The sequence below is a fragment of the Erpetoichthys calabaricus genome, chromosome 12 (assembly GCF_900747795.2).
Source record: "Erpetoichthys calabaricus chromosome 12, fErpCal1.3, whole genome shotgun sequence".
NCBI lineage: Eukaryota > Metazoa > Chordata > Cladistia > Polypteriformes > Polypteridae > Erpetoichthys > Erpetoichthys calabaricus.
In genome coordinates, this window is record NC_041405.2 from 119,178,658 (window position 1) to 119,195,371 (window position 16,714).

Here is a 16,714-nt window from a genome sequence, read left to right on the forward strand (position 1 = left end):
TTCGACACAAAGTCAAACCAATGGTACCCAAGAATTTTCCGGAGAGACAGTATCAAAGGAGTCCAGTCTTCATCTCAGATCAGGACAGGAAGCACCAGGACTCTAAAGACTTGGACCTTCGTCCTTTTGCATAGATATCAAGAGCGCCACACACCCCTTTCCAGCGACCTAATGATCCCCGATGCTCTCCCAATCCGTCTACTGACTTCATAGGAAGAGTCACCAGAGACATGAATGTCACTGCCAAGGTAAATAAACCTCTCAACATGGTTGACACTCTCTCTGCAAACAGACACACTGCTGATGGCTGTGCCCAAGAGGTCATTAAAGGCCTGGATCTTGGTTTTTATCCAGGACACTCGCAAGCCCAGACACTCAGACTTCTCGCTCAGTCTCTCGAGTGCCCCGATCACTGCCTCCATTGACTCCGCAAAGATCACAGCATCGTCAGCAAAGTCAAGATCCATGAATCTTTCTTCACCTACAGATGCTCCACATCCGCTGGACCCCACAACCTTGCCCAACACCCAGTCCATGCAAGCACTGAACAGAGTAGGAGCAAGAACACACCCCTGATGAACCCCAGAATCAACTGGAAAAAACACAGAGGTTCTGCCTCCACTCTGCACAGCACTCACAGTACCAGTGTACAGGCCAGCCATGATATCCAGCAACATCAAGGGGATCCTGCAAACCCTCAGGATGTCCCACAGGGCAGCTCAATCAACTGAGTTGAATGCATTACGAAAATCGACAAAGGCTGCAAAGAAACTCTGCCGATATTCGCGTTTGCGCTCCATGAGAATCCTCAGTGCCAGGATGTGGTCGATGGTAGACTTCTTAGGCGTAAAACCAGACTGTTCCGGTCGCTGGTAGGTGAGCAAGTGATCACGGATCCTATTGAGGACGACCCTAGCAAGGACATTAAACGGCATCGAGAGCAGTGTTATCCCCCTGTAGTTGGTGCAATCCAGGCAATCACCCTTCCCTTTCCAGACTGGGACAACAAGTCCCATTTTCCAGTCAGTTGGGATGATGCCAGTCTCCCAAATGGAAGCAAAGATTGCTTGCAATGCCAGAAGGACAGCCTTACCACCAGCCTGGAGAAGTTCACGCCGGACACCACAAATCCCTGCAGCCTTTCCTCCCCTCAGCTGGTTCACCACCTTTGCAATCTCAGTGAGATTGGGTGGTTCACAGCTAATTGGAGGATCAGCCTCAAGAACCGTGGACCCAGAGATATCCAACGTCCTAGCTGGAGGATCAGCTTTGAACAACTGCTCAAAGTAGCCAGCCCAGCGGGTCACAACTGCAGTGTCATCTGTAAGGACCGTTCTATCAGCCACCCTGACTGTGACTCTCTGAGGAACCAATTCGGATGTGCGTAATACTTCGATTCCTCTGTAAGCAGGACATGGGTCGCTAGACCACAGATAGTGTGTTACTTGCTCACAGATTCCTCTAAAAAATGCCTCTTTATCTGCCCTCAGAGCCCTCGCAGCCATCCTTCTCAGTTCCCGGTACAGACCAGAGTTGACATTGAGCCGTGCGCTGCGACTCCTCTCGATGATATCCAGGGTACCCTGCGAGATGAAACACCTCCTTCTGGGAACACCGGTAACACCAACACAACCCTCAGCAACCTTCAGGGTCTTGTCACGGAAGGTCTCCCACATCACATTAGGATCGGCAGTCGCACCCAAATCTGCAAGTTCCTCACACAAACTGCATGTAAACTCATTAGAAACAGCTTGGTCTTGGAGTCTGACCAAGTCCAGGCTCATTTTCCTAGTAGGTGGTAACCTACTGGACCTAAGCTGGATCCTAAGAGTAGCAACAACAAGTCTGTGGTCAGAATTCACAAACATGGCACTTCTGTAGACCCTGCAGTTTTGCAAGAGCCTCCAGCATTTGCCCATGAGGATGTGATCGATCTCCTTCACCGCACCACCAGTATTGGAGTACCAAGTCCAACGATGTGGTTCTGGGCACTGGAACCAGGATCATGGAGCTGGATCAGGAACATGGAACCAGTTTCACCATGGTCACCAGACCCATGGGGATCGAGACAATCCTCATTGCCAGCCCTGTCAGTGCCAGTGGCTGCACTGAAGTCACCCATGACCAGTGGAGTGTCACCTCGTGGGTACCCATCAACCACTAAGCAAAGCTGCGAATAAAATGTCTACCTCACCAAGACATCACTCACCACGGTCGGAGCATACACTGTGCACAATTTGTGCACAAGATATTTTAATTAAGTGTTTGTTAAAAACATGAAATCATTATTATGGCTAGTATTAAAATAACAACCAAATAACAGTAATCGTGTTAATTTTGTAAGAATTACTATGGTCTGAGGTGATCCTTGACCTGTTGATTCTAATCAGGGTCATTTGTGTGGCCTATAGTAGCTACAGCTTCAGATTTTATAACATCCAACTACCAGTTCAGTCTGACACCCGTAGCTCAGTCTCGGACCCTGTGCATCAATGTGCATACTGTACACATGATAAATGCAGCTACTCAATATGCATAATTGCTCACAGCTTTCCTTAAATGATATAAAAAAATGATAATGTTACTGTGAAAAACATACTCTACATCAGTTTGTTGATTATTTATTACTTTTAAATAATCAAATAGAAATTAAGCAAAAACAAAAAAAAAACACCAGAACAGTGAGTGATGAAAAACACAACTGTTTTCAAAGAAAATAATCCAAAATGTCAGCCAATACATTTTAAATAAAACAAATGACTGTGTTAATACAGTTGACTTACTTGGCAATTGGTATTTACAACCAATAATTTTTATAGAGTGAGAATGCTTCAGACTAGCAAAAACTTCAACTGCAAATGTATTCCAGTCTTCTTTTTTTCTGACGTAAACAGTGTGGTGACAAACATTTTACATCAGCCTTCCACAATTCTTCTCAGCAGAGGGCCTAGCCCACCTTTGGCTATCTGCAAAGGGGTTTTTTCCTCCTTGTTTTCTATATAAATACTTGACCCATGCTCCACCAGCAGCTTGGCAGCTTCAGATCTCTCTTCATCACAAGCAAGATGTCTGAAGCAGATGAACAGAACATAAAATATTAAAAGGTCCATTAATATATATGTACATAGATAGTTTATGTTTTATACAGTTTCATAATTACATTCAACATGCAATAATGAAAACAAAGTATAGAAGAAATGTGGTGGCCTAAAACAACTTTTTTGTTAATTTCTAAATTCTATTGTTCATTTTGATCCATTATATCTGAACATTCAGAGATGCACTACTGCCTGGCTACTAAGAAAACCTCAGTATCAAAGGAAAGACGGGCAATAAAATGCAGTGCACCTTTTGGGCAAGTTTTCTTTTTCTTTTCTTTCTGTAAACATTTACCAATGATCTGATACTCCTACACAATAAATATATTTTTAATCACAGAAACATCTATGATATTACACTATCTAAAGCAAAAAATTCTGGAACTACTCTGAGAAAATGGGATTCATTATATGGTAGTTTTCTTTGTCAAGGTAAGAATATATACAGCATAGCAAATATTACTCAAAACTAAATAACTTATGCAAATCATTTGTATGCTTTAAATGGAATTTCCTCAACATTAAAAGTGCTGGATCCTGCAGATTTTCATTGCTAATGTCCCCCAGTCCTCCTCTGTGACAGAAGTTGTTTTTTTTCTAGGATCTGTGACATAGCATTCTCTGTCCAGTTCTGGGCCACATAGGGCTATAGCTTATCAGTGCATGGGGCATCAGCACATGCCAGGGCCCATTCACACGCATACTATGCCACTCTGCTGCTCTTTGAAATTACACTTAAAAATATAAATTAAAACGAAGAAGCTTCTGACACAGTATCTCAGCAATACACCTTTATAAATAAAACCTGCACTATAAGCAATCTGTGATAATAGTTTTCAACAAAAAATGTGTTGCTTGAGGGATTATTAGGGATAACTTTGCAGATGTTTAAATAAGCTGGTATTTGAGTACTGTTCAGACTGGGGAGGTAACAGTATGAAAGCTCATTTTTACTGTACATAGAGAAATGCAATTTAGTTTCATTCTTTGGCAGGGAACAATCAACCTGACCTTTGTTGTGTGGAAAATATTGAAGCATCACGCTAAAAGAAACACGATGTGTTATGCATTTGTAAATCTGTGAAAGGGATATAAGAAAGAGCCATAAAGGGCACAGTCATATAAATGCCTAGTGTTTTTAGTGAGACAGATATTATCAGGTAATTTGAATGGTAGAGAAGACGATAGATGGGGATATAGCAGTTTGAGGTGAAAATAAGGCTTCACAAAGTTGTACTTAATTTATTCACACTCTGGCAATTTTAAAAGTCTCTTTTAAAATTAATAAAAATACAAAACAATGGTCTTCTCATAATATTGCATTATTTATTACTTTTAAACTTTAATACAAAGTTTAGCATTTCTTCTAAGGACTCCTCTCACTATCCAAAGACACGTAAGAAAGGTTGATTTGCATCTCTAAAATGTCCCGGTAGGACTTCATGCAGTCTGTGATAGACTGAAGTGCCATCTAGAACTGGTCCATGACTTGCACATGATGCACTACAGCCAGGCGCCAGCCTTCTGTGACTACACATTTGAAAAGGTAGGTTTGGAGAATGAATGAATGATTTTTCCTCTATTTCAATTTAAGTGAAATGTTATTCTTAAATGCTCAAATGTGCGTCTAAGGTGCGCAAAGCTTTAAATACAGAGAATCCTTAGTCTGTAGATAAACCACACTATCCAGGGCTGATCCGTGCCTTCTGTCCGAATGTGCCAGGATAACTGCTTGCTCCTCATGACACTGAACTGGATTAAGATATGGATGGACACTGACGAACAACATAATGTGCTCTACCAGGCAGAGGTCTATTTTTATTTTCAGGTAGGTAGTGTGATGTAGTGGTTAAGGCTTTGGACTTCAAACCCAGAGGTTGTAGATTCAAATCCCTCAACTGACATTGAGCAAGTCACCTGACCTGCCTGTGCTCCAATTAGAAAACCAAAAGAAACGTAACCAATTGTCTCATAAATGTTGTGAGTCACTTTGGATTAAGGCATCCGCCAAACAAGTAAATGTAATTTTTCACTAACTTAATGTATTTATACATTTTATCTCCAAAAAACATAAATACTTCCATCCTACAAAGTGTGAGAAAGAATAACAAGACCTTTACTGCCATACATGTATGTAACAAATATTTTTAAGCACTTTGGCAAGCAGATTTAGATCTGACCAAGTAACTTTTATAAATGCAAACAAATTCTCCAAATATTTAGGATTTGTTTTGTTCTATTTATTGCTTTTCTTTCTATTGTAAAGGTACTTTAAACTGCACTATACCTCTTAGAGCAAAACCAGTGAGAATCAGCACATGATACGAGAGTAAGAAAACAAGGACATAACATGGGTGTAGTCATACTGAAGGACCATGTCACACGTATATTATGCCAAAATATTTGTGGAAATCCATTTACACAAATAAATTGGCACAATCGTGTTACATATGAAGGCCCTAAATTATTATTCTAAAAGAGTTTCTAAATATAGTTGTTTCGTTTGTGTACTTACAAAGGTGTATTTCCTTCAGAATCCTGGATATTGGTTGAAGCACCATGCTTTAAAAGAAGTTGGATCAGTCGAAAGTTTCCTTTGGATGCAGCTCGGTGCAAGGGAGTGGACTCAAACTTGTCTGTAGCATTTGGGTCAGCTCCATTTTCCAGCAACATAAGAGCTATCTATGGAAAGAAACTAAAAGTAAAGCAATGAAAAAAAAATATCTACATGCTCATAAGTTTTCATGTATAAAACGGACATCAAATAAAATTTTAGAAAATTACAAAATGAATATTTTTAATGGGCGGCACGGTGGCGCAGTGGTAGCGCTGCTGCCTCGCAGTTAGGAGACCCGGGTTCACTTCCCGGGTCCTCCCTGCGTGGAGTTTGCATGTTCTCCCTGTGTCTGCGTGGGTTTCCTCCGAGTGCTCTGGTTTCCTCCCACAGTCCAAAGACATGCAGGTTAGGTGGATTGGCGATTCTACATTGGCCCTAGTGTGTGCTTGGTGTGTGTGTGTGGGTGTGTTTGTGTGTGTCCTGTGGTGGGTTGATACCCTGCCCGGAATTGGTTCCTGCCTTGTGCCCTGCGTTTGCTGGGATTGGCTCCAGCAGACCCCCGTGACCCTGTGTTCGGATTCAGCGGGTTGGAAAATGGATGGATGGATGGATATTTTTAATCGCGTACAAGAACTAATTGTTAAGATTTACTTGATAAAATGCTCCCATTTTCCCAAAATTATTGTCTAAGTTTAGGTCAACATTGGTGTTTAAACTGATATTCTCTATGATGGGATTCTTGAAAAAACAAATCTTGGATGGTTAGAGGCAGAGCTAATACATGCATTTACTTCAGATATCCATATGACATTTCCACAATCAAATTTTGAATTAAATTTTCTACATTTTTCATTTTGAAAAAGTTATCTTATTATTTGTATCAAATGGAATTGCAACCAAGTCATCATAATGAGCATGTTTAGATTAACCTCGTTTAAACACTGTACCGTTTTTTTTAAATTTTAACTGAAAAACCCAATTTCTTAATTTTTGCATGGTGTGTTGAATTTCATTTCTCTTTTTTTCATCCATGATTACATTGAAAAAAAAAAAGCCCAGAAAAATCATACTAGAACCCTGGGTTAACAGCAAAGACCCTAAATGAATCTGTTACCACTAGTCATGAGACAATACACTTATTCCACAGTACAATTCAAACTGCCATTCTGGCTTCATGACACAATATTCCCACGATATGAAATATTCATAAAAGAAATAGTGTATGAATAGTGTTATTATTAGACATTCAGAAATCAAAACACTGCAACAATCAGTATGCAAATTTTAATACATGTTTCTGTAAATGTTTTCGATCTGAATTAAAATAATCTTAAATATTGTAACACACATAGAGATGGAAAGGTACACACCAAATGACATTTAAGCCCAAAAATGGGTTAATTTAACAATGAAAGATTTTACTCAGAGAATTAGCACCTTACCATTGTTAGTACCACAGGAAATATGGCATAAAATACTAGGTGCAAACTGGCAACTAGCCAGACTATTCCTGTCTCCATTGTCTTCCACTGTCATGCTCAGTCTTTCGCCACAAGCCACTGAAGACCACCTATCTTCTGCAAGGGCTTTTATTTATCCTATATTATGAGTGTCTCTGTAACGTTGTTAACCCTTCCTGGGCTTGTAAAGTGCATCACGAATAATCCTGAGGTTTATGGAATGCAAAGCTCTGCATACCCGTGTGACAGATCACTGTTAATCCTGCATTCAGTCCCGCTCATCTTCAGGGTAATCAGCTGACTACTACAATGCAGTTAATTAAGTTTCATGTTGATTAGCACAGGAAACTAAGAATTTCATTCTACTCTGTACATGAAATAATAATGACCATATAAAACTATAATATACTATATCTAAGTTACTGCACTGTGAAACAATCCAAATTTAAACTTACCTTTGTGTTTACTGAGTTAACATCAAGCATTGCTCCAACAATGGCAGTCCTTTTATCCTGCTTGAAGTGCCTTACTGATCCTTTAACTGTGGGTCCTGACTGGATCTACGCAGAACTCACTGCATGTAATACTGCCTTTTAGGAAAAATGGCAGACGCAACACTCTGCTTGAAGCTGAAATATCTCCACTGTGACAGACGTATTGTTTGACCAGAAAAGCAAGAATTGTAAATTTGGCTGCTTTCTTTCTCCACCATGCTAGGGGACTGAGAGCAATGCAATATTCATTGCTGTACAATTTCTCCTCTGTGTAATCCACCCCTATTTTTGAATATCAGTGAAAGGTGTATTAATGTCTCAAGCACTTTTTCTCATATCCATGGCTCATGCAGTAACCACAGGTTGCTTCTCTCAGTAGCATTTGAATATATCATTGGAACTGATCTGATATGATGGCAAATTTGTGCGTTGCAGGTTACTATACAGTTCAATTTGAAAATAAGCCTGTGGATGCACATTGTGATTTCCCTTACTCTTATAGGGATGTGACTCACTAAATTATGTGAGTGAGTGAAATATGCCCTGCATTTCAAGCCCATCTTCACATATGTTGCTGTCAATGTCAGTCAGTCAGTCATTGTCTAACCCGCTATATCCTAACACAGGGTCAGGGGGGGTCTGCTGCAGCCAATCCCAGCCAGCACAGGGCGCAAGATAGGAACAAATCCCGGGCAGGGCGCCAGCCCACCGCAGGGCACACACACACACACACACACACCAAGCACACACTAGGGACAATTTAGGATCGCCAATGCACCTAACCTGCATGTCTTTGGACTGTGGAAGGAAAACCACGCAGACACGGGGAGAACATGCAAACTACACGCAGGGAGGATCCAGAGGACGAACCCAGGTCTCCTAACTGAGAGGCAGCAGCGCTACCACTGGGCCACCGTGCCGCCCTTGCTGTCAATGTTGTGCACCAAAAGTTTTACATCATTATATAGGAAGTAAATAATGATTTTGTCAAAGTGCACACAGTTTGTCAAGCTATACCTTAGTTCTAGTTTTTCAATCAGATTCTTTAATTCCATGCTTTCAATGAAAGATGTTTCTGTTTGTACTCATGTTTTATTTCAGTCAAGTGGTTCAATGCTCATACAATACATGATACAAGGCCAAATTTCGGATTGGCAGAATTTTGCATCCCTAAATTTGATACAACAAAATTCTGTCTCATACCACATTATCACTGTTAGTGCTAATGTGCATGAGCCAAACACCATAAAGACAGATTAGCTACAAGGAGGATGTCTCTGCTCTCTAAAAAGAATACAATTGCAAGGTTGCAGTTTGCTAGAAATCTTAGCTTCAGAAGAAGACTTCTGCATTAGAGTACTTTGGATAAACAAGTAAACTTTCATATATCTTGTCCCCATGTAATACAGCCATTCTTTTGGCAAACTTTTCACTGTTGCACCTGCTAGTCATCTCAGCATTTACATCTCTTATAATGTTTAGGGTTTGTGGGAATGCAGACAGGGAAGATGGAAACTGGTGGAAACACCAGTAATAGTGAGAACTTCTCAAGTGAAGAAAGTTCTGTCTCCGGGTAGTCACAGCAACGTTCTGGTGATGTTATGATAAAAAATGTCACAAGAACCAACAAAGAGGGAAAACTTTGGATGAAGTTTTGGAAAAAAAAGAAGTACAGTGGAGGATGACTAAGAAATACTGCAAGTATAGAAAAATAAATTGATAAAATTGATGATCTGTATATATTCAAAGGCAATTATAAGCACACAAGAAGACGAGTATTGTATCTCATTGTGCACTAGTATTGTAAGGGTTAAACTTTAAAGGCTTATGACTATATATTTTTTATTCTTCTGAGCAAGCTAAAAACAACCAATATTTTATAAGTTAACAGGTTAAGTATGTAAAGAGGGACTAAAAGGTAAACTCCCATTTTCCAGATGGTGAATTAGTAAGAGGCAGGACTGAAGGAACAGATGAGGGTGACAAATGAACTAAGAGAGGTGAGCTGTTGATAAGAACTGTAATAAATCCATGGTTTATTCAATACTGGGCACTCGTTTCATTTGAGCCGAGACCGCAATAAAGCTTGATTCTGCTACCTTTCCTGAGACTCTGAGTGAATTTCTTTGAGGAGAGGGTGCTGCACCCTTCCATGACACAAGCTGTGCTGACCTGAATGAAAATTCATGCTGAGAGAAGTAAGAGCATTTTTTTGTTTGGTTTTGTTTGTTAATTGTATTTCCTTTTTATTCACTTGCAAGTATTTAACATGTTAAAATAGTTTATTAGAGTGGCATGGTGACGAAGTATGAGTGGGGTTAACATTACAGGTTGTGGAATTTGCATGTTCTCCCGGTGTCTGTGTGGTTTTCCTCCCACAGTCCAAAGACATGCAAGTTAGTTGCACTAGCACTGCTAAATTGGCCATAGTGTATTTTTACGTGTTCAACCTTGTGATGTATTGGCCCCCCTGTCTGTTCAACCTTGTGATGTATTGGCCCCCTGTCCAGAGATTGCTAGGATAACGCTCCATCATCACCCACCACCCTGCTCAGGATACTGCTGGTTTGGAAGATAATTTATTATTATTCATCCATTCAGCTAAGTTGTTAAAGGGTGAAAGTATACAAAGTATTATTTGTTTAATCAATACACTTCTGTTTTTTAAATCTGAATAATTTCATAAAGTCTGCATGATGACCACAGGGTAGAAAGGATTCAAAAATCAGATATGGTTTAATATTAATTGATTAATCTCAAAATCACCACCTTGTAAAACTTAAAACATGGACAAGTATAACTAGAAACCCACCCTTAGGGAAAACTGATACAGTGAGTGCTCAAAAACTGCCTTTGACCAAAATCACATCACATGAACTGTAAAGTATGTATAATGCTGAAAGCATTATATTGTGCGGCTGACAACTGTGTATTCCACGGTTTAAGCTGATACATTCTCTGTTAATGTGAGGCTATCTGTTTAAAAGCTAAAACTGAGTTGAAAATGGATCTTGCAACAGGACAAAGATCCAAAATACTCAGACATGTTCACAACAGAATTGCTCAAAAAAAGAAGAGAAGAAGAGTGCAGGATTGGCCCAGTCAAACCCATGAATTAAGTCCTATTGAAACAAGCCTCAACTATCAGACATTTAAAGCATTTCAAACCATGTCCACCCTGGAAAGACTTAAGGGTGAAACTCAAACAAGCCAGAAAGTGCAATGCCCGACAGCATTAAGTGACAATAGAGCAGGTGATCTGATCTGGAGTGGGGCTCACCATCTGTCTGGCGTAACCATTAAATTCACCTCCAAGCCTGCACCCAAATGGTTAGCATCATCAACTACAGTAAAATAGCTCAAAAATACAAATGGAAGCAGGATCATAAACCAAAAAAGACAACACAAGTGGCCATAATCACATAGTACACATTACCACATCTCCCAAACAACATACACACACACACACTCTCACTGCAGGAGACTGGGAGTGTCACCTACAGCTACAGTGTTTTTGGGGTGATTAATTGCCTTTATCGTACCCATTTATCTTCTCAATATTTAAGGCTGTTGTAATATTTACAGCTTGTGAATGTACAAACTGGTGGGAATGGCGACCAGTGACAGTACTGGTCAGTGGCAGATTAGGAGTTTAAAAGGATTCCGTTTTCAGGTTATCACAGCAGCTTCCTGGCAGTGTTGGGAAATAAGTCACGTGGACCAGCAAAAAGGAAGAATTCTGAAATAAGTTTGTAGGAGAAGGAAGGACCATGGTAGCAAAGAGCTTTCCTTCTGGCAACAAGAAAACACCCGTCTGTCACAAATTACTCCTGTCACTCTTCTCCACCCATTCCACCCTGCCTGCACTCTCTTTTTCACTCTCTTCCACAATCCCCATTACTCTGTACTGTTGATCCCAAGTATTTAAACTCATCCACCTTCACCAACAATACTCCCTGCATCCTCACCATTCCACTGACCTCCCTCTCATTTACACACATGTATTCTGTCTTGTTCATACTGACCTTCATTCCTTTCCTCTCTAGTGCATATCTCCACCTCTCCAGGGTCTCCTCAACTTGCTCCCTACTATCGCTACAGATCACAATGTCATCAGCAAACATCATAGTCCACGGGGACGCCTGTCTAATCTCGTCTGTCAACCTGTCCATCACCATTGCAAGTAAGAAAGGGCTCAGAGCCGATCCCACCTCCAACTTGAATGCATCCGTCACTCCTACCGCAGACCTCACCACTGTCACACTTCCCTCGTACATATCCTGTACAACTCTTACGTACTTCTCTCCCATTCCCGACTTCCTCATACAATACCACAGCTTCTCTCGAGGCACCCTGTCATATGCTTTCTCCAGGTCCACAAAGACGCAATGCAGCTCCTTCTGGCCTTCTCTATACTTCTCCATCAACATCCTCAGAGCAAACATTGCATCTGTGGTGTTCTTTCTTGGCATGAAACCATACTGCTGCTCACTAATCATCACCTCACTTCTTAACCTAGCTTCCACTACTCTTTCCCATAACTTCATGCTGTGGCTCATCAATTTTATTCCTCTGTAGTTACTGCAACAACAACAACAACATTTATTTATATAGCACATTTTCATACAAATAATGTAGTTCAAAATGCTTAATAATGTAGCTCAAAGTGCAGACCAGTCCTGCACATCCCCCTTTATTCTTAAAAATCGGCACCAGCACACTTCTTCTCCACTCCACAGGCATCCTCTCACTTTCCAAGATTCCATTAAACAATCTGGTTAAAAACTTCACTGCCATCTCTCCCAAACACCTCCATGCTTCCACAGGTATGTCATCTGGACCAACGGCCTTTCCATTTTTCATCCTCTTCATAGCTGTCTTACTTTCTCCTTGCTAATCCGTTGTACTTCCTGATTTACTATCTCCACATCATCCAACCTCTTCTCTCTCTCGTTCTCTTCATTCATCAGCCTCTCAAAGTACTCTTTCCATCTTCTCAACACACTCTCCTCACTTGTGAGTATATTTCCATCTTTATCCTTTATCACCCTAAACTGCTGCACATTTTTCCCAGCTCGGTCCCTCTGTCTAGCCAATCGGTACAGGTCCTTTTCTCCCTCCTTAGTGTCCAAGCTCTCATACAACTCATCATACGCCTTTTCTTTAGCCTTCGCCACCTCTCTCTTCACCTTGCGCCTTATCTCCTAGTACTTTTGTCTACTTTCTGCATCTCTCTGACTATCCCACTTCTTCTTTGCTATCCTCTTCCTCTGTATACTCTCCTGTATTCCCTCATTCCACCACCAGGTATCCTTTTCCTCTTTCCAGTTGTCATGCCAAGCACCCTTCTTGCTCTCACCCTTACTACATCTGCTGTAGTTTCCCAGCTGTCTGGTAACTCTTCACTGCCACCCAGGGCCTGCCTCGCCTCTTCCCTAAACTCAACCTTGCAGGTTGAGGGGTTCCTAATTGGTGTTATTCTCAAATGTATACTGTATTTCATTAATTCAAATAATACACCTTTGGGTTTTTCTTGTTTTTGTTAGTCGGTATGTTCGAATCATTTTGCAAAACCTGGCAGTGTATTAAAATAGTTAGAAGAGGGCAAGGTCATTTAGAGTTTGGCATTGATTAATGTCTGAACATCACTACAAACTAAAAATAAAAAGGTGAACCGAGACTAGACAACAATCTTCAGTGCAAATTTTTACAACACTACTTTTTTCTTGTAACAACATAATGATGCCTATATATAAAAAACACAGCAACTAATATTAGGCTGCAAGTGTAAACTGAAATGACAAGCAGAACTGCCAAGCTCGGAGTTCTCATTGACCCTGCTGATACAAGTGGTCGTGCCATACCAACCTTATGATAACTGAAAGCGCTTAACATTTGCACATTTTTGAATTTTTTTACATCGCTAAACTAAAAAAAAATGACAGTTAAATCTACAGTATAACTATTGTTAATCTATTTCAGTAAATGTACCTCGTATCTGTCTTTTGAAGCTGCGTAATGTAGTGGTGTGCAGCCATTTTGATTTATAATGTTCAGCTGTGCTCCTCTACTGATCAATCTCCTCACAATTTCCTCTCTTCCAGCAGAGGCTGCAATATGCAGTGGCGCCCAAGATGCCTTAAAAAGTACAGTATAAATTAATTGCTAAAAACAATACAGATAATAAAATTCTATAAACTTTAAAAATAAATTTTCCTAAAATTATAGAAAATAGCATAGAAGAACAGTGTTTAACTGTACTTACATCATCTTTTAGATCAATTTCTACATTTAAACTTAATATAAATTCTACAATATCTGTGTGTCCAGCTGAACATGCCCAGTGCAGAACTGTCCGATGGTCCTGGAAGAAAGATCAATAGAGAGTATTTTCAATATAATACAAACTGCATAAAACAAAATCAAAGGTTTTTAAACATCATAAAGTACAAATACTGTAAGAAGCAAATCCAGGTTCTCTCTTCTATTTAAAAAACAGTTCCAAAGTTGAAATCTAAGGATTGTTGAAAGGATAAAATGATTCTAAGTACTACATATTATCTTGCAGTATTTAACGCAGACACAACTTTAAGACAAGGACAGAACTTTATGGCTTACTACAACACAAGATCAATTATTATGGCAAACTGGTGTTGCACATGATGTTCCATCAATACATTTTGTATATTGCTTCCCATAATAATGGTTGATGTGGAAAAAATTGGGAAACCAACACTTTAATTCCCTTTTCTTAGACATTCATTCAAGCTTCTTCTTTGGAATAGTGAATTGTTAAGACGTAAATTCTCAGTTGTGCAAGCCAAAGCCCACTCTCCCAGCAGGTGGTGCTTCACATAGCTGCAGTGAATATCATCTGTAAAGGTTTCCTTGTTAGCTGCCCATACCAAAAGGCTTCTCTCAGCTTGGAGGAGTTGGAGTATAACTATTGAGATTGAAGAAGAAAACTCAATTCTGCCATTTTAACATGATCTTTTCTTCAAATATGACCCTGGAGGAATATAACAAATTTGGCTGATGAGGTGTTTTACCATCACAAATAATTAATCTCCAAATTCATCACAATTTGGTGTAGCAACCACAATTTCTGATTCAGTTCAGAGTCCACTGCAAAAAGTAGTTTTACTAATGGCACACAAAGAAAAGCCCAGAAAGTATTTGTAATGATGGATGTCTACAGAAATGAAAGGCTGATTGTGACCATGCATGCAGTGTATTGTATCCTACTGAATTTTTTCATTTTTGTTTTTCAATATTTTCTTTAAATGTATTGTTAATTAAAGAAGTATGCTGATGATATGCTATTCAAACCTTTCAATGTTACAGTACATTCATCTGTCAGTCTATTGTACTCTGGCATGCACAATATTTACAGGAGAGAAGGATGAATCCAGACTATTCTAGCTGTAGTTTGTGTATTGCATTGGCATTTTTGGCCAATAATATATGATGTGTACATTGTGTATGCCATTATTTTAGGTGCACAATACATATTTTTATAAACAAAAATGTATATTGTGCATGAACAATCTTTGGTTGTTCGAAAATGGATGCCCCCTTCAATCATGTCCTTTCCTTATCATTATCTTCCTAGATACGGTATGATAGAATATATCTCCTTGATACGTTTTTTCCTTTCTTTAATTACAGTGTGTACTTTCAATCACCAATGCTTGAAATTATGCTCCTGTTTAAAGGTTCATGAAGCCTAGAAGTGGGTGCCCATAGTTGTTTACAACAGCACAAATAGAATGGCATGTAAGAAAACTGTCCAACTGCAAATGTTCATTACCATAGAGAGCAAGTCTTTGAATTTCTCTACTTTTCCATGGAATAGCATGTTAAAATGATTTATTGCTCTATCATCTGAGCAGGCCATGTACCAATTTTCCATCACATTTTTATTGCAACAGATTTGCAAGTCTAGTGGTAACAGAAAACTATAATGTACTTAAGAGAATGTCGTAGAAACTCGGCGAACAATATGCAATTGAATGAAAATCTAGTTTTCCAAATGCTTTAAGCACTGCTTCTCTGTCTACTGCATTGTGGCATTTTATGCTTTTAATAATGCTTTTTGAAAATCTGACTTGTGTTATAAGAAGTGTTTTATGAAAATTGTGTTTACCTGTGGAAATATTCTGTCTGCTGCAGGCCAGAGAGTTGCCCAACAGCAAATGATGCCAACAGTTTCTTCTTTGTTTTACATATGCGGATGAAGTATGACAGTTACTTATTAGGCAATTAGCTCTTTGCACTCTGTTAAAAACCTGTGCTAATTAACCATCTTTTTGACAGTTTTCGTTTGGTTCCATATCTGGTCTGCAGTTGATCACCAATTACTTTGTATTACCTTTCAATAAAAATTGCATGTCCCATCAGATATATATTTATTATTGTGTTTCCAGGATTATAAGACACATAAAGCACACGGAGTTATGCTGTAATAAACTAACGGGTACTCGAAAATTCTACAGTAAAAAATTCTAGTACAATGCATTCTTCTTTCAGTAACAACTGTTAATATTTGCAAAGTAAATCATAGACTGTCAAAGAAGATCGTACTTGCTCAAATCATTATGCTCCAACCGTTACGTTTCATGGATTGGATGAGGTTCTTCTGTTGGAATGCAGGGACATTCTTCCTTAAATATAATGTATCCCATAGGCTATGTCAAAAGGTTCATACCTGTCCACACATTGTTCTAATAACCTGACCGTTATTCTATTATTTGCTATCAACAGTTCTCAAACTGAGTCTGATTATACTGATGTCGTAAAAAAATCGTCACATCAAAAATGTCAGTGCAACAAGATGTTAAACGTTCATGAATTCGTCTGGGTAATATTGTACACGACTCAAAGCATCCATTCTTTACAAATTAATTTTGTAATATTTTGTTCTTACCTGATCTGTTTTGTTAGCGAGTGACTTATTAGACAAAATTTTACTTTTCAGGATGTCAAACTTGCCTTGGTATGCCAAATTGCATATTTCTAAGTTAGAAACGGAAGGCTCCATTGCTGCACAGTCCCGATAGGGTGTCACAGGGCTGCTGGCGCATATTTATATCGCCAAGTGGCGTT

The 16,714-nt window shown here is 39.4% G+C and overlaps 1 protein-coding gene across 1 annotated transcript; it reads right to left on the minus strand.

Annotated features, from left to right (window-relative positions):
- Nucleotides 1-2,605: 2,605 nt before the first annotated feature.
- psmd10 (proteasome 26S subunit, non-ATPase 10) lies at nt 2,606-16,703 on the minus strand. Its single transcript, XM_028816059.2, has 5 exons — nt 16,536-16,703; nt 13,875-13,973; nt 13,601-13,747; nt 5,614-5,780; nt 2,606-3,069 (listed from the first exon to the last, which is right to left on the minus strand). Exons 1-5 carry the CDS (start codon nt 16,647-16,649, stop codon nt 2,916-2,918), a joined length of 681 nt encoding a protein of 226 aa, XP_028671892.1. The 5' UTR covers nt 16,650-16,703; the 3' UTR covers nt 2,606-2,915.
- Between the last annotated feature and the right edge of the window lie 11 nt (nt 16,704-16,714).